General features: G+C 42.6%; 1 protein-coding gene across 1 annotated transcript in view; it reads left to right on the top strand.

Annotated features, from left to right (window-relative positions):
- The window catches only part of LAMA4 (laminin subunit alpha 4), a 150,046-nt gene that overhangs the window by 61,713 nt on the left and 69,621 nt on the right, over positions 1-18,712 (top strand). Inside the window, exons 6-8 of the mRNA XM_074948260.1 lie at positions 9,095-9,181; positions 10,635-10,786; positions 10,986-11,096. Of these exons, the coding sequence (XP_074804361.1) occupies positions 9,095-9,181; positions 10,635-10,786; positions 10,986-11,096 (350 nt within the window). The remainder of the gene's footprint in view (positions 1-9,094; positions 9,182-10,634; positions 10,787-10,985; positions 11,097-18,712) is intronic.

The following is an 18,712-nucleotide window of genomic DNA, read 5'->3' as shown; positions in this document are numbered from 1 at the left end:
CCTTAAAAACCTCAAAGGAAGGAGATTCCACCACCTTCCTAGGTAACGCATTCCAATGCTTCACCACCCTCCTAGTGAAAAGCTTTTCCTAATATCCAACCTAAACCTCCCACACTGCAACTTGAGACCATTACTCCTTGTTCTGTCATCTGCTACCACTGAGAACATTCTAGAGCCATCCTCTTTGGAACCTCCTTTCAGGTAGTTGAAAGCAGCTATCAAATCCCCCCTCATTCTTCTCTTCTGCAGACTAAATCCCAGTTCCCTCAGCCTCTCCTCATAAGTCATGTGTTCCAGTCCCCTAATTATTTTTGTTGCCCTCTGCTGAACACTTTCCGACTTTTTCACATCCTTCTTGTAGTGTGGGGCCCAAAACTGGACACAGTACTCCAGATGAGGCCTCACCAATAGAGGGGAACGATCACGTCCCTGGATCTGCTGGCAATGACCCTATTTATACAGCCCAAAATGCCATTGGCCTTCTTGGCAACAAGGGCACACTGTTGACTCATATCCAGCTTCTTGGCCACTGTAACCCCTAAGTTCTGCAAAACTGCTGCCTAGCCATTCGGTCCCTAGTCTGTAGCGGTGCATGGGATTCTTCCTTCCTAAGTGCAGGACTCTGCACTTGTCCTTGTTGAACCTCATCAGATTTCTTTTGGCCCAATCCTCTAATTTGTCTAGGTCCCTCTGTATCCTATCCCTACCCTCCAGCGTATCTACCTCTCCTCCCAGTTTAGTGTCATCTGCAAACTTGCTGAGGGTGCAATCCACACCATCCTCCAGATCATTTATGAAGATATTGAACAAAACCGGCCCCAGGACTGACCCTTGCGGCACTCTGATTGATACAGGCTGCCAACTAGACGTGGAGCCATTGATCACTACCCGTTGAGCCCAAGATCTAGCCAGCCTTCTATCCACCTTATAGTCCATTCATCCAGCCCATACTTCTTTAACTTGCTGACAAGAATACTGTGGGAGACCGTGTCAAAAGCTTTGCTAAAGTCAAGGAATAACACGTCCACTGCTTTCCCCTCGTCCACAGAGCCAGTTATCTTGTTGTAGAAGGCAATTAGATTAGTCAGGCATGACTTGCCCTTGGTGAATCCATGCTGACTGTTCCTGATCACTTTCCTCTCCTCTAAGTGCTTCAGAATTGATTCCTTGAGGGCCTGCTTCATGATTTTTCCAGGGACTGAAGTAAGGCTGACTGGCCTGTAGTTTCCCGGATCCTCCTTCTTCCCTTTTTAAAAGATGGGCACTACATTAGCCTTTTTCCAGTCATCCGGGACTTCCCCCGATCGCCATGAGTTTTCAAAGATAATGGCCAATGGCTCTGCAATCACATCCGCCAACTCCTTTAGCACTCTCGAATGCAGCGCATCCGGCCCCATGGACTTGTGCTCATCCAGCTTTTTTAAATAGTCCCAAACCACTTCTTTCTCCACAGAGGGCTGGTCACCTCCTCCCCATGCTGTGCTGCCCATTGCAGTAGTATGGGAGCTGTCAAGGTTCCTTCCCCACTCTGAACTCTAGGGTACAGATGTGGGGACCTGCATGAAAACCCCCTAAGCTTATTTTTACCAGCTTAGGTTCAAACTTCCCCAAGGTACAAACTATTTTACCTTTTGCCCTTGGACTTTATTGCTGCCACCACCAAGTGTCTAACAAATATATAACCAGGAAGAGCCCGCTTGGAAACGTCTTTTCCCCAAAATCCTCCCAAACTCTACACCCCCTTTCCTGGGGAAGGCTTGATAGAAATCCTCACCAATTTGCATAGGTGAACACAGACCCAAACCCTTGGATCTTAACAATAATGAAAAAGCAATCAGGTTCTTAAAAGAAGAATTTTAATTGAAGAAAAAAAGTAAAAGAATCACCTCTGTAAAATCAGGATGGTAAATACCTTACAGGGTAATCAGATTCAAAACATAGAGAATCCCTCTAGGCAAACCCTGAAGTTACAAAAAGACACAAAAACAGGAATATACATTCCATTCACCACAGCTTATTTTATCAGCCATTTAAACAAAACAGAATCTAACGCATATCTAGCTAGATTACTTACTAAGTTCTAAGACTCCATTCCTTTTCTGTTCCCAGCAACAGCATCACACAGACAGAGAGACCCTTTGTTTCCCCACCCCCCAGCTTTGAAAGTATCTTGTCTCCTCATTGGTCATTTTGGTCAGGTGCCAGCGAGGTTATCCTAGCTTCTTAACCCTTTACAGGTGAAAGGGTTTTTCCTCTGGCCAGGAGGGATTTTAAAGGTGTTTACCCTTCCCTTTATATTTATGACAGGAGCTGACCTTGTTCGTGAAGTCAGAGGCAAAAAAAGCATTGAGTACATTAGCTTTTTCCACATCCTCTGTCACTAGGTTGCCTCCTTCATTCAGTAAGGGGCCCACACTTTCCTTGACTTTCTTCTTGTTGCTAACATTCCTGAAGAAACCCTTCTTGTTACTCTTAACATCTCTTGCTAGCTGCAAGTCCAAGTGTGATTTGGCCTTCGGGATTTTATTCCTGCATGCCTGAGCAATATTTTTATACTCCTCCCTGGTCATCTGTCCAACTTTCCACTTCTTGCAAGCTTCTTTTTTGTGGTTAAGATCAGCAAGGATTTCATTGTTAAGCCAAGCTGGTCGCCTGCCATATTTACTATTCTTTCTACACATCGGGATGGTTTGTCCCTGTAACCTCAATAAGGATTCTTTAAAATTCAGCCACCTCTTCTGGACTCCTTTCCCCATCATGTTATTCTCCCAGGGGATCCTGCCCATCAATTCCCTGAGGGAGTCAAAGTCTGCTTTTCTGTAGTCCGTGTAGTCCAGGGTCCGTGTTCTGCTGCTCTCCTTTCTTCCTTGTTTCAGGATCCTGAACTCAACCATCTCATGGTCACTGCCTCCTAGGTTCCCATCCACTTTTGCTTCCCCTACTAATTCTTCCCTGTTTGTGAGCAGCAGGTCAAGAAGAGCTCTGCCCCTAGTTGGTTCCTCCAGCACTTGCACCAAGAAATTGTCCCCTACACTTTTGAAAAACTTCCTGGATTGTCTGTGCACCGCTGTATTTCTCTCCCAGCAGATATCAGGGTGATTGAAGTCTCCCATGAGAACCAGGGCTTGCGATCTAGTAACTTCTGTTAGTTGCCGGAAGAAAGCCTCATCCACCTCATCCCCCTAGTCCGGTGATCTATAGCAGACTCCCACCATGACATCACCCTTGTTGCTCACACTTCTAAACTTAATCCAGAGACACTCAGGTTTTTCTGCAGTTTCATACCAGAGCTCTGAGCAGTCATACTGCTCTCTTACATACAATGCAACTCCCACACCTTTTCTGCCCTGCCTGTCCTTTCTGAACAGTTTCTATCCATCCAGGACAGTACTCCAGTCATGTGAGTTATCCCACCCAGTCTCTGTTATTCCAAACACATCATAATTCCTTGACTCTGCCAGGACTTCCAGTTCTCCCTGCTTGTTTCCCAGGCTTCTTGCATTTGTGTATAGGCACTTGAGATAACTCTCTGATCATCCCTCTTTCTCATTATGAGGCAGGAGCCCTCCCCCTCACATTCTCCTCCCAGTATCCCACTTCCCCATTTACATCAGGGCTTTGGTCTCCTTCCCATGGTGAACCTAGTTTAAAGCCCTCCTCACTCGGTTAGCCAGCCTGCTTGCGAAGATGCTCTTCCCCCTCTTTGTTAGGTGGAGCCCATCTCTGTCTAGCACTCCTCCTTCTTGGAACACCATCCCATGGTCAAAGAATCCAAAGCCTTCTCTCTGACACCACCTGCGTAGCCATTTGTTGACTTCCATGATTCGACGGTCTCTATCCGGATCTTTTCGTTCCACAGGGAGGATGGACGAGAACACCACTTGTGCCTCAAACTCCTTTATCCTTCTTCCCAGAGCCACATAATCTGCAGTGATCCGCTCAAGGTCATTCTTGGCAGTTTCATTGGTGCCCATGTGGAGAAGCAGGAAGGGGTAGTGATCCGAGGGCTTGATGAGTCTCAGCAGTCTCTCCATCACATCGTGAATCCTAGCTCCTGGCAAGCAGCACACTTCTCATTTTTCCTGGTCGGGGCGGCAGATAGATGACTCAGTCCCCCTGAGGAGGGAGTCCCCGACCACCACCACCACCTGCCTCCTTCTCTTGGGAGTGGTGGTCGTGGAACCCCCATCCCTAGGACAGTGCATCTCATGCCTTCCAATTGGCGGAGTCTCCTTCTGTTCCCTTCCCTCAGACGTATCATCTAGTCCACACTCTGCATTAGTACCTGTGGAGAGAACATGAAAATGGTTACTTACCTGTATCTGCATTGCTGGTACATGGACGCTCCCCTTTCTTCTTCTGGAGGTCACATGCTGCCAAATTTCTTCACTGTCCTTCTGTCCCCACTGCGCAGCCTGCTCTGAATCTTCAGAACGTTGTGTCCATAGAAGCATATCCTGACGTCTGTCCAGGAAATCTTCAGTTTCTCTTATGCAAAGCAGGGTCAATATTTGTTTCTCCAGACCTTGAACCTTCTCTTCCAATATGGAGAGCAGCTTGCACTTTGTACAGACAAAGTCACTTCTGTCCTGTGGAAAAAAGACAAACATGGCACATCCTGTGCAGGTCACAACAGCTGAACGCTCACCATCCATATTACCTTCCTTCTACGAGCTTCCTCAGGAGTTGTAGTAACTACTCAGAGAAGCCGGCAAGATGTAAGCCTCAGTGCGCTCTCCCCCGGTGAACTCCCAGGCAAACTCCCTCTATTAGCCTCTCTGCTGTTTGCCGCTCAGCTGATTTGCAGCTGACTGGCTTTTTATAACAGTCAGGCCCACTCAAGGCTCACCTGGAACAAAGCACTCCCAATTCACACTTTTCAAACAATCAAGCACACGGTCAAACTGACAAACTAGTTTGTCAAACAGGGTCAAGCTGACTCAGAATTTCTCTCTAGGCTTCTCCAAGGTCACACCATGATTACAGGCTGCAGTTTAGCTTTCTTGTTATGCCTCTGAGTCTCTCTCAGTTTCTTGTCTGTGCCCCTGCTTGTCTTGTCCCCATCCATCCACCCACCCACCCAGTCAGAAACTACCCAGAGGAACCCTCTTCACACTTGGAACTAGCTTCTGACTAGACTCCACGGGCTCCTTATTTAGATGTCACCCCTTAACTGTCTCTTACAGCTATCTTAATTGAAGGGTGCATTCACATCCATCAACAAGATTTAAACTCAACCAACAACAACCAAAACTTAACCCAACTCACAACAGTATAAACTCATTGCTGCTAAATACATTTCATTTATACTAGACAAGTAACTAAGTATGTATGCAATGTACCATTTGTTGTGTGCCACACAAAACTCCCAAGTCCAATATTGACCTTACATTTCTTCTCTGCTTGGCAGAGGCTGGGAGTCTCATGGAGGTGACCCTCTCAGTCCATTGGAAAGTGGCCAACTAGTTACTACACTAATTCTGAACAATGTCTGTAATACCAGCCAGTGTGAGAAGCAATACAGACAGCAGTCTTGGAATAGGCTATGTTATGCAGCTAGTTATGCACATGGCTAGTTGATGTAAACACCATGTTGTTCTTACTTTTACTTTCATCTTCCCTTTTCCATGTCTTCCTATTGCGAGTTAAATTCACTTGTTGTGTCTTATTTAAAATTAGCTTGTAAATCATGCCTTTGTACATGTCTATCCTGCACCCTGCACAATGGGGCCACATAAAACTGATGCCATAGTAATTAAAGATCCTGTAGCAGTTTCTGTGAGAATAGGATTCTTCTTAGTGGCCTGGCTACATTCCAACTCAGCCTACCTAGATTTCCCCGACTGATAATTTATTCGTCACTTTCTACTCTAAACACTATTGTGTAACCTTGTTGGTTCGAGAGAAGCTACAGTGTTTCCATACTTCAGATGAATGCAGTTTCAGAGGTGGGTAAAATGATTAGCACTGGCCACAAGAGGATGGTGCTTTTTTGGGAAAAATTGTCCCGAATTTGGATGACAAGTTAAAAAAAAAATTAAAATTTTGTGGGAGGAAAAATTCTGAAAAATCCATTTCAAGAAAACCAAAATGGAATTTTGCAACTAGCTCCCAACTGCCCTACTCCTTGGGCAGTTGCCTCCTGGGGTTGTCCATTCCCCCCTTCTCCAAGCAGCAGCCTTCCCATGCTGCCCAGGGAGCTGGGAGAGCTAAGGGCTCGCAGGAAACCAAGCAAGCAGGCAGACCTGGTTTCCATCCAAAGTTCTGATGGAATTAACACATTCCTGAAGAACATTTCGGCTGTATAAAATCAGTGTTTTCCAACAGAAAAGTGTTCCACTGGAAAAATTTTGACCAGCTCTAAAAATGATCACTATGCATGGAGGGTGAAATTCATCCCTCTGTCAAAAGGTGACAACATTTAAACATTTAAATTGTTAAAATAGGGCTTAAATGCAACTTCAGTGATGCACAGACCTTGTGCTAGCTTTCTTCACATAAATGATTTAAATGCAGAGTCTGTCCACTGTAAATCAGTTCGGCTTTCCATCAATGGTTCACCCTGCAAGAACAGCTTTTCTTGCAGTATTTCAGTCCTCATTAAAACCAGGAAACAAATTAAGAATGGTGCATCATTTTTCTCCAAATCTCAAGAAAAATTTGGACTTGAACAAAGTTTGGGTCACGTCTTATTTGATCTGAATCTGTTTATTTATTCTTAGTTACAAAAGTTCATTTTACAGCTGACTCTTGAATAAATCCTGATTTTGGAATGTTCATTCTGGAGAGATTCAAAGCTCTAATTTTATCTTAACTGCTGCTAAAAATTGTAACGTGGCATATTTCACTAACAGGAGTATACTGCCTGAACAGAAACACTGTACAAACATTGAGACAAGCTAGATCCACTATGGCCCCCAGATCCCTTTCTGCAGTACTCCTTCCTAGGCAGTCATTTCCCACTTTGTATGTGTGCAACTGATTGTTCCTTCCTAAGTGGAGTACTTTGCATTTGTCCTTATTGAATTTCATCCTATTTACTTCAGACCATTTCTCCAGTTTGTCCAGATCATTTTGAATTTTAATCCTATCCTGCAAAGCACTTGCAACCCCTCCCAGCTTGGTATCATCCACAAACTTTGTAAGTGTGCTCTCTATGCTATTAACTAAATCTTTGATGAAGATATTGAACAGAACCAGATCCAGAACTCATTCCTGCGGGACCCCACTCATTATGCTCTTCCAACATGACTGTGAACCACTAATAACTAATCTCTGGGAATGATTTTCCAACCAGTTATGCAGCCATCTTATAATAGCTCCATCTAGGTTGTATTTCCACAGTTTGTTTATGAGAAAGTAATGCGAGACAGTATCAAAAGCCTTACTAAAGTCAAGATATACCATATCTGCCACTTCCCCCCATCCACAAGGCTTGTTACCCTTTCAAAGAAAGCTATCAGGTTGGTTTGACACAATTTGTTCTTGACAAATCCATGCTGACTGTTACTTTTCACTTTATCATCTTCTAGATGTTTGCAAATTGATTGCTTAATTATTTGCTCCATTATCTTTCGGGTACAGAAGTTAAGCTGACTGGTCTGTAATTCCCCAGGTTGTCCTTATTTCCCTTTTTATAGATGGGCACTATATTTGCCCTTTTCCAGTCTTCTGGAATGTCTCCCATCTTCCATGACTTTTCAAAAGATAATTGCTAATGGCTCAGATACCTCCTCAGTCAGCTCCTTGAGTATTCTAGGATGCATTTCATCAGGCCCTGGTGATTTAAAGACATCTAACTGGTCTAAGTAATTTTTGACTTGTTCTTTCCCTATTTTAGACTCTGATCCTCATTTTCACTGGCATTCACTATTTTAGACATCCAATTGCCACCAACCTTCTGGATGAAAACCAAAACAAATAAGTCATTAAGCACCTCTGCCATTTACACATTTTCTGTTATTGTCTTTCCCCCCTACTCAGTCCTTGGTCTTCCTCTTGCTTCTAATGTATTTGTAGAATGTTTTCTTGTTCCTTTTATGTCTCTAGCTAGTTTGATCTCGTTTTGTGCCTTGGTTTTTCTAATTTTGTCCCTGCATACTTGTGTTATTTGTTTATATTCATCCTTTGTAATTTGACCGAGTTTCCACTTTTTGTAGGACTCTTTTTTGAGTTTTAGATCATTGAAGATCTTCTGGTTAAGCCAGTGTAGTCTCTTTCCATGCTTCCTATCTTTCCTACGCAGTAGGATAGTTTGATCTTGTGCCCTTAATAATGTCTCTGAAAAGCTGCCAACTGTCTTCAGTTGTTTTTCCCCTTAGACTTGCTTCCCATGGATTTTACCTACCAACTCCCTGAGTTTGCTAAAGTCTACCTTCTTGAAATCCACTGTCTTTATTGGGCTGTTCTCCCTCCCACTATTCCTTAGACTCATGAACCGTACCATTTCAAGATCACTTTCACACAAGTTGCCTTCCACTTTCAAATTCTCAACCAGTTCTTCCCAATTTGTCAAAATTAAATCTAGAAGAGCCTCGCCCCAGCTTTTTCCACCTTCTGAAATAAAAAATTGTCTCCAATACATTCCAAGAACTTGTTGGATAATCTGTGCCCTGCTGTGTTATCTTCCCAACAGATGTCTGGGTAGTTGAAGTCCCCCATCACCACCAAGTCCTGTGCTTTGGATGATTTTGTTAGTTGTTTAAAAAAAGCCTCATCCACATAATGTTTACTGCTAATCATATACTACAAATTTTTCCCAAAACTTCTTGAACAGTCACAGTAGGATGTAAATATGAGGACTATTTAAATCACAGAAAGCCATGTATGGGCTACAGTGAAATAGAAGTAGAACTAGGTCCTCACAGGATCCTAGAGCCTGGAACCCAAGCTGAAATGTCTACTCCACAATTAAACAGCCTCTTAGCCCGAGCCCCACAAACCCAAGTCAGCAGGCATGGGCCAGCTATGGGTTTTTAATTGCAGTGTAGACATACCCTGAGCACTATTGTAATACAAACAGTAATTTAGTAAGTGTAGGAGTAGGGGGTGGCACACTTTCAAAATGATTCTAAAAATCTCCTTTTTTCCACAGAGTGTAATTGCAGAGGAGGACCCTGTGACAGTCGAACTGGAGAATGTCTAGCAGAGGGCCCTACAGGCACGGATTGCCCAACAATCAGTAAGAATAACAGCGAGGCATCCAGTAAAAACAATGGAATAATAGTACCGTATTTAGTAGCCTGCAAATACATATTAAGGTTTGAGCCTGCAAAATGCTGAGCACTCTGGCCAGGATCCAACAAAACACTTAAGCCTATACTTAGCTTTAAGTGTGTGTGGTCCAGTGCTTAAAGTTAAACACAGGCTTAATTGTTTTGCTGGACTGGGGGAGATTGGTCAGCACCTTACAAGCCCTTAGAGAGAGACCCTGAAGCACTATAAATGACTCAAAAGGCTGATTCTGTGGGCCCTCAGGCACAATGTCTTCTACTCAGGGCAGTACCTAAAGATAAGTTTGCTGGCCCAATTCCTCAGAGGGAGTTAGGTACTTAACTTTCTTGGAAATCAATGGGAGTTAGGTGCCTAAATACTTTTGAGCATATGGGCCTCTGGCCCTAAAAGTTATCATCTTAAAACACAGGAAATGCAAAACTTTTGGTTCCAGCAGCAATATTTCCTCAGCTGCCTTGAACATCAGTTCCTATGTATGTCAGTATATAATGGTCTCCCTTGCAAAATCAGTATTCAGCAAGAGGTACTACAACTAAGTTTCTGAGATATTGCAGGTATCTCCTATTCAAAATGCAGGTGGGACACTCTGGTGTCTCCAGTACCACAGTGTTGTCACTGTGCTTAAATGCTGACCTTGTTAATGGCAGTATAACCTTTTTTTGTTGTATACAGAATGTGCAACACAGCCAAGAAACAGTTGTCTTTGGAGCCTTTGTTTTATATTTCCTAGCTTTGTGATTTTTAACAATGTAACACCAATGTTTAATTCATCAAAGGTTCTTGGCATTTAGTAATGGTATACGTTTAATTAGAAAGCTTATAGTATTGCTTAGAACCAGCATTCTGCATGGCCATGGGTAGCCCTCTTGTTAACCATAATTTGGATATACTAGTTCTGTGCCTTTAAGAATTGACTTCCTAACTGAACTGTCAATCGAGTTCAGCTTCTGCAGATCACTGCAGTCACTGAACAAAGAATATGTTTCGCTATAACTGCAAGTATTAATAAATGCGTGTTTCTGTGTTATAACAGTTGGGTGAACTCAGTTTTTGGTCCTGATTTCTTGTTCTGTGGGCCACAAGCATGCTGAGTCCCTACGGCATAGCCAGGAAATGCCTCTTATTACCCCTCCCACTGGTTACCAAGCAGTCTTGACAGGCTCCCAAACTAGTTCCATCTGGCTGTCCTCAGCTGGAAGTGTGATGGTTAAACTGTGGGACCTTGAAAGTGGGTGGATTAAAATGAAGAAAAATGGGTTTCCTAAGGGCTCCATTAACAACTAAGAGGCGAATCCCCCATGGTGCAAAGGGCACAAAGTAAACTTTAAGAAGAAGAATGTTTTCCATTTAACTGAAACTGAAGTTAAAAGAAAAATTACCATATCTTATTTTATTGCCAGGTTGTGACAAATGCATTTGGGATTTGACTGATGACATCCGATTAGCAATTCTCTCTATTGATGAAAGCAAATCAATTTTGCTGAGCATTTCCAGTGGTGTTGCTGCTCAAAGACACTTGAATGAACTCAACTCCACTGTTTCCTTCCTCAAGGTACAGATTATCCTATTTGGATGGGCTTCATTTTTTAGTTTAGTATTAACCTAAAAATTACTGCTCCGTCCATAAGAATTTCAAACCCTGTTCAGCATAGCTGAATTCCTGTGCTGCCTATACCATACTCATTATAGAGAAATTTGTTTTCAGCTACACTGAATTAACACTATTTTTAAAAAAATATCTTTTCATACAGATGAAACTGTCAGAAAAAGAAAATCATTCTGTACTTAGGAAGATCCACATCGATTATTCTGAGACTGAAACGGCCAATCTCCTCTTAGAGATAGAGGCACTTGAAGAACAGGTTTGTCTGCAGTTCCCATTATGAACTCCTTGATGGAGTAGGTGAACCAATGTGAGCCTACGATTTGTCCCATTATGGCAAAAGGCTTTCAAAAAAGGACCCTTAAAGGGCCTTAGTAGATTATTTTATTTTTGAAACAAAGAAGGATGCTTCTAGGAATTGGAAATGGAAGTGACCTCTCCAGTCTGTCTTCCTGAAAACTCAGGATATAGGGCCTGATATGAAGCCCATTGAAGTTAATAGGCGTCATTCTACTGGCTTCAGAAAACTTTCGATCTGACTCATTGTCCTCCACATATTGCCCATAGTCTCTCACAGAGGCCACATTTACTAAACTGGCACCACTTTTGACCTGAGGTAGACATGCTGAACTTCCATTTCAAATTCTGTTTTATAATTGAGCAAAGTAATCAAGATTAAAGTAATTCCAGTGTACTTTCTGAATGTTTGAACTGTATATATCTTACATAGATGCTCTCATAAAATTTAAATTAGCACTGATTAGATACTTCAAAGCATGTTTCAAAACTGCCAGTTAAAAAAGACTTCTCAGATACCTGCTGAGAAAGGCACCTGATCAACACTCAAGATATATTTTGACACAATTATAATCATACATATTTTATCTGTGTTCAATTGCAAGACCATAAAATTAGTGTTACATTCCCTCACGTCAAGGGGCACACTTTCCGCAGCCAAACAGAGCGCTAACATGAAATCTCCTAAGAGAACAGCTGGGGCTCAAAATACTTTCTCTTTTTTAAAAATAGTCATTAACAGACATCCTTCATAATTTGAGTGATATCAAGTCAGCGATCACCATATTTTCATGAGAGTTGAATACAATTCGAGTTTATGGCACAGTTCCAGAGTCTGTGCTTCACTTCTTAATTCTTTTGTCGGGCAAGTAAAATATTACACTTAAGACTAAAACTCAAGCACAGAAGTAAGCAGAGAACAACACAGAGGCAGGAAAAAAGAGAGGCAGTAAGGAGGTGGGAGATCAGTACTTACTAAATGGAAGGACCATGCAGGATTAAATTTACTGTTATTTGTGTTCCTCTGCACTTTGCAAAAGGACCAGCTGATTCAACCAACTCACCTTCACCAAGTACTGTGAAATCACTCAGTGAGTCTAAATATCCCCCTCTGTGGTTTGAAAGTAGCATGATTGAGGCTTTAGGTTTTGTGGGCATCTTTACTGTATCTGGATAATAGGATTTCCCATCATCTTCACTGGCACTGGGATTTGTTTTGTGGTCACTGGATTTCATCATCCCCTGAGTCTTTAAATGATTTAATTTACTTGTGGGCTTTCTCCATTGGGGCCTCCCTTTTGTGAGGAGTGGCCTACATCAGAACTTGTGATTGCTCGTGAAGGGAGAAGATCAAGTTCCTGGACTCTCACAGTAGAGATAGCAGCATAGTAATTCCTCCATATACATCACTTTTCTGCTCTTTTCAAAGCACTAAAAGGGAAATCAGGGTAGGAGCCTTTGTTAGTTTTAGTGGGTTTTGCAAGTGTGTATTGTGTCTTCCATTCAAAGTTTTGCAAGTGTACTTCATGATGTCTAAGTGATGGCTGGGTTTCTGGTTTAAACCATCCAAACAGAACAGAACCACAAAATGTATGTGAGGTTTTATTACAATAAATGTGATTTATAGTGACCTAATGTGATGCAATTCTGGTTAAGTAGCTTAAAGGCTCTGTCCTGTAGAATTTGGCTAGGATTTGGAGAATATGGACACCTACCTCCTGTAGGTTTCTTTGGAAATCCTACCCAAAGTCTGCATGAAGTCAATGGAATTAGTGGATTCAGCAACAGCATCCTTAGTTTACACTGTAATACTGATTGATCTTAGAGGAAATGCTGCTTCCCTTCTGAAAGAGATCACTGATATTCTCATTCTGATTGCAGTCTCAGCTTGTATCACTGTAATTCTTAGTGTATGCAAATATAAAACCATAACTGGATAAGAAGAATTTGGGGGTTATTAAAGAAGGAAAAATATTTAAATGCAAATGCTTATGTATAAACATGAATGGCTATTGCCTAAAAATAAACAACAATTAACAGCCAAAAAAAAAAACCATCAGAAACCCTGAAGATAATAAATCTGTATAGTGACCCATATAGTGTTCTTCCTTCAAAGGCAAAGTAAATAATATGTAAAAAAATAAAACTCTTACTATGAACCCAACTATTTATTTCATTCAGGTAAAAATACATTCCTGTTCTATTTCCCAGGATTGCTCCTGGTTCTGCTCCCACTGAAGCCAGGCTCCATCCTGTTGTCTAAACTGACCCATTTTTTCTTTCCAAGCTTATTTTCAGCTTTCTATCTGGTTTAAAGCGCCACCTGGTGCTCTTGCAAGTGAAAACATCTATTTGAAAGATAATGTGGTTATGTTAGTACTAGCCACAGCAGATCAAACAAAGCAGCTAGAGTTACAGAATATGGTAATAACAATTATTAATAACTACAGGACAGAGAAATGAAAGTTGTTTTTTCAACCAAATGCATCATTTTCCCAGGAAAACTGATTTACCAGGAGCTACAGGTCTTCAAAAATATTGGAAGGGGGATTCAAAGTCCAAAGCTGAACCCAGATCCTAATTTTCCTGTGAGAATTAACTCTATTACAAGCCAAAACATACCTCTGAATCCAAGCACTTTGATACCATCGATCATGAGATGTGATTGGCATACAAGACCTAGCAGCAGTGGACAACCTAGCAATAAGCTCAATTCTTTTATTCTCCATCCTGAGACCTCCCTAAGGAAATTAAATCTAAAGACAACTGAAGTCAATAAGTTTCTTAGGAACCATGATCAGTATGCAACAGTAAATCTTAATATCCCCTCTTCCCTCAATCTTAAACCAATGCTTCTCTGTAAAGTCAGTTTTGGGGACTCCAAGAAGTTGTGATGGTGGCAGGAGAGTATTATTTAGAGGGCAGTCCCAAATGTAATAGAAGACTGTGGCTCTGCTTCTGCCTGAGCTTATTGGCTACCCACCGGCTGTCTGAGTTTTAGAGGAAGGGAATCATAGAATCATATGTGGCACAGGAGCCAGCAAACAGAGCTGTAAACAGGAGAGTTTGAGTGGGAATTTGTAAGGGGAGTTTGGGGAGAAGAATAAGAGCCAGGCAAAGGAACAGACAGGCTAGAGAAGGGAGCGTGTGATGTTCTGTGACTGTTTTGGTGCTCGTTGGGGGTTTGTTTTGCTGTGGGTGGTGGTGTTTTGGTTTGGTTTGTGCTTCCCAGACTAACAGGACTTAGGTGGGAAGGCAATGACAGACACAGAGGCAGCAGCGGTAATGAACCAAGTAGTGGAAGACACAGTGAAGATGACTGGATGTGGAAGCTGTAGCATGTACATGATCCTGGAGGGGGTACCTGAAAAGAATTTTGTCGAGTGAAGTGCCACCTGATAGAGCTGATGGAAGAGAAAATCTGAGGATTGGAGATGCAGGTGGAGACTCTGGTTGAGTTTAGAAGGGAGTTTGAGTGGATGATGGAGCAAAGACATGAGGCGGCTGAAGGGAAAAGCTCAGACTTGCAGATGGAAGCATGACCAAAGAACTCTGAGGGGATACTGCTGGGTGAGGAAAGTGGACAGTGGAAGCATGTGACTAAGAGAGCCAGGCAGAGGAAAAGACAGGCCACTGAAGGAGAAATAGAGCTCAGGAACAGGTTTGCGGAGTTGGAAAATGAAGAAGGGGCACAGCAAGTGGTCACTGAAGGTTAGAGGGCAAGGAAGAAGAGAAGAACAGGTAGTCCTATAGGAAGAGGGCAAGAGTCAATGGAGATAACACCAGATATGAGCCCCAGGAGGATACAGGATGGGTTGCAGAGGATTGCAAGGGACAATAGGAATTGAGAGGACTTGCAGCCAGATGGAACAGGGGATAGACTGGAGAATCACACCATCACCAGGAAAAGGCAGGTGATTGGGGACTCCTTACTGAGAAGAATAGACAGGCCTGTAACAAGAGCTGATCCAGAGAACAGAAGGGTGTGCTGTCTGCCGGGTGCTAAGATACGGGACATGGATCTGAGGCTGAAGAGGATCCTGAGAGAGCAGGAAAGGAATCCACTGATTATCCTTCATGTGGGAACAAATGATACAGCTAGATCCGCACTGGAATGTATCAAGGGAGACTATGCCAGGCTGGAGAAGACGCTTAAGGAAATCGAGGTTCAGGTGATCTTCAGTGGGCTTCTGCCTGTTCCTAGAGAAGGGCAACAAAGGTCTGACAAGATTATGATGCTCAACAGATGGCTCAGGCAGTGGTGCTATAAGGAGGGCTTTGGGCTGTATGGCCACTAGGACGCATTCATGGGCAGAGGACTGTTCTCCTGGGATGGACTTCACTTGAGTAAGGAGGGAAATAGACTTCTAGGATGGAGGAATGGCACAACTGATCAAGAGAGTTTTAAATTAGGAATTTGGGGGAGATGGTTGGGAGATGTCCAGGTAATCTCCACACCAGATTTTCATTCTGAGAGGGAAGAAAATGAAGTAAGAAAGGATACAGCTGTGGGTAGGAGAATGACATAAGGTGGAAGGGCATTGTACATACCAATCTAATAGGTAATATTGGCAGTAGAATGTCTGTGCCCAATCGGGTAAAGAATGTGAGTGAAGCCAAACAGCAAAAATTAAGATGTTTGTACACTAATGTGAGGAGCCTAGGTAACAAAATGGAGGAACTAGAGCTACTGGTGCAGAAAGTGAAACCAGATATTATAGGGATAACAGAAACATGGTGGAATAGTAGTCATGGTTGAAGTACGGGAATTGAAGGGTATGTGCTGTTTAGGAAAGACAGAAATAAAGGCAAAGGTGGTGGAGTAGCATTGTATATCAATGATGAGGTAGTCTGTAAAGAAATAAGAAGTGATGGAATGGATAAGACAGAGTCTGTCTAGGCAAAAATTACACTAGGGAAGAAAGCTACTAGAGCCTCCCCTGGGATAGTGCTTGGGGTGTGCTATAGACCGCCAGGATCCGATTTGGATATGGATAGAGACCTCTTTTATGTTTTTAAAGAAGTAAATACTAATGGGAATTGTGTGATCATGGGAGACTTTAACTTCCTAAATATAGACTGGAGGACAAGTGCTAGTAATAATAATAGGGCTCAGATTTTCCTGGATACGATAGCTGATGGATTCCTTCACCAAGTAGTTGCTGAGCCGACAAGAAAGGATGCCATTTTGGTGAGCAGTCAGGAGGACCTCGTAGAAGAAATGGTTATAGGGGACAACCTTGATTTGAGTGATCATGAGCTAATTCAGTTCAAACTAAATGGAAGGATAAACAAAAATAGATCTGTGACTAGGGTTTTTGATTTCAAAAAGGCTAATTTTAAAAAATTAAGGAAATTTGTTAGGGAAGTGGATTGGACTGAAAAACTTGTGGATCTAAATGCGGAGGAGGCCTGGAATTACTTCAAGTCAAAGTTGCAGAAACTATCAGGAGCCTGCATCCCAAGAAAGGGGGAAAAATTCATAGACAGGAGTTGTAGACCAAGCTGGATGAGCAAGCATCTCAGAGAGGTGATTAAGAAAAAGCAGAAAGCCTACAAGGAGTGGAAGATGGGAGGGATCAGCAAGGAAAGCTACCTTACTGAGGTCAGAACATGTAGGGATAAAGTGAGAAAGGCCAAAAGCCATGTAGAGTTGGACCTTGCAAAGGGAATTAAAAGCAATAGTAAAAGGTTCTATAGCCATATAAATAAGAAGAAAACAAAGAAAGAAGAAATGGGACCGCTTAACACTGAGAATGGAGTGGAGGTTAAGGATAATCTAGGCATGGCCCAATATCTAAACAAATACTTTGCCTCAGTCTTTAATGAGGCTAATGAGGAGCTTAGGGATAATGGTAGGACGACAAATGGGAATGAGGATATGGAGGTAGATATTACCATATCCGAGGAAGAAGCCAAACTTGAACAGCTTAATGGGACTAAAGCAGGGGGCCCGGATAATCTTCATCCAAGAATATTAAAGGAATTGGCACAAGAAATTGCAAGCCCATTAGGAAGAATTTTTAATCAATCTGTAAACTCAGGGGTTGTACCGTATGACTGGAGAATTGCTAACATAGTTCCTATTTTTAAGAAAGGTAAAAAAAGCGATCCGGGTAACTACAGGCCTGTCAGTTTGACATCTGTAGTATGCAAGGTCTTGGAAAAAAATTTAAAGGAGGAAGTAGTTAAGGACATTGAGGTCAATGGTAATTGGGACAAAATACCACATGGCTTTACAAAAGGTAGATCCTGTCAAACCAACCTGATCTCCTTCTTTGAGAAGGTAACAGATTTTTTAGACAAAGGGAACACAGTGGATCTAATTTACCTCGATTTCAGTAAGGCATTTGATACGGTTCCACATGGAGAATTATTAGTTACACTGGAAAAGATGGGGATCAATATGAAAATTGAAAGGTGGATAAGGAACTGGTTAAAGGGGAGACTACGGTGGGTCACACTGAAAGGAGAACTGTGAGGCTGGAAGGAGGTTACTGGTGGAGTTCCTCAAGGATCGGTTTGGGGACCAATCTTATTTAATCTTTTTATTACTGACCTTGGCATAAAAAGCGGGAATGTGCTGATAAAGTTTGCGGATGATACAAAGCTGGGAGGTATTGCCAATACAGAGAAGGGCCAGGATATCATACAGGAAGATCTGGATGACCTTGTAAACTGGAGTAATAGTAATAGGATGAAATTTAATAGTGAAAAGTGCAAGATCATTTAGGGATTAATAACAAGAATTTCTGTTATAAACTGGGGACGCACCACTTGGAAGTAACAGAGGAGGAGAAGGACCTCGGAGTATTGGTTGACCACAGGATGACTATGAGCCGTCAGTGTGATATGGCCATGAAAAATGCTAATGCAGTCCTGGGATGCATCAGGCGAGGTATTTCCAGTAGAGCTAAGGAGGTGTTAGTATGTACGGGGAGACTTTGGCAAACCAGTAAAGTGCCTGAAACCACTCTGGCTTATTGCTAAAAGCAGCCAAGTCAGCAGGCTGTAAATTGGCCATTCAGCAGGCTTAGCTTAACCGATGCAGGAGGGGAGGGGGGGTTTTGGGTGCCACAGAGAGGGCAGCTTGACCCCGTGTCCTTCCTGATAAGAATTGTGTTGAAGTTGCTGATACATGCACCTTAGAAGAGCAGGATGTGCCCTAGGAATGTCTATTGAGGCCTCAAGCCTGCAAACTCTGGAAAAACCCACACCTGGTTAATCAATAATCAGAAGGAACCTCTCACTTGACCATTGAAACTGCTTACTTAACAAGTTTGCTTTAAGGGACATGTCATTCTATTACTAATGTATAAATAAGGGGGGAAGGTTTGAGGTAGGGGGACTCTTCAGGACTGGACTCTCTCTCTCTGGATGCATCTTGTGTTTCCCAGCGGAAGACGGGCTACCGTTGTGCCACTCGAGAGCCACACTCAGCTTTGGTAATTATCAAGGGTGGGGGTGTTTTACTAACCTCTTGCGGACGTGTGTATAAGTGCTTGAGACAAAGTAAAGTTTAGCTTTAAGTGAAAGCACTCTTGTGTTGTCCTGTTTGTGCCAGCCATCGATCGGTCG

Source organism: Natator depressus, chromosome 3, assembly GCF_965152275.1.
Source record: "Natator depressus isolate rNatDep1 chromosome 3, rNatDep2.hap1, whole genome shotgun sequence".
Lineage (NCBI taxonomy): Eukaryota > Metazoa > Chordata > Testudines > Cheloniidae > Natator > Natator depressus.
This window is presented reverse-complemented; position numbering and strand designations above follow the sequence as displayed.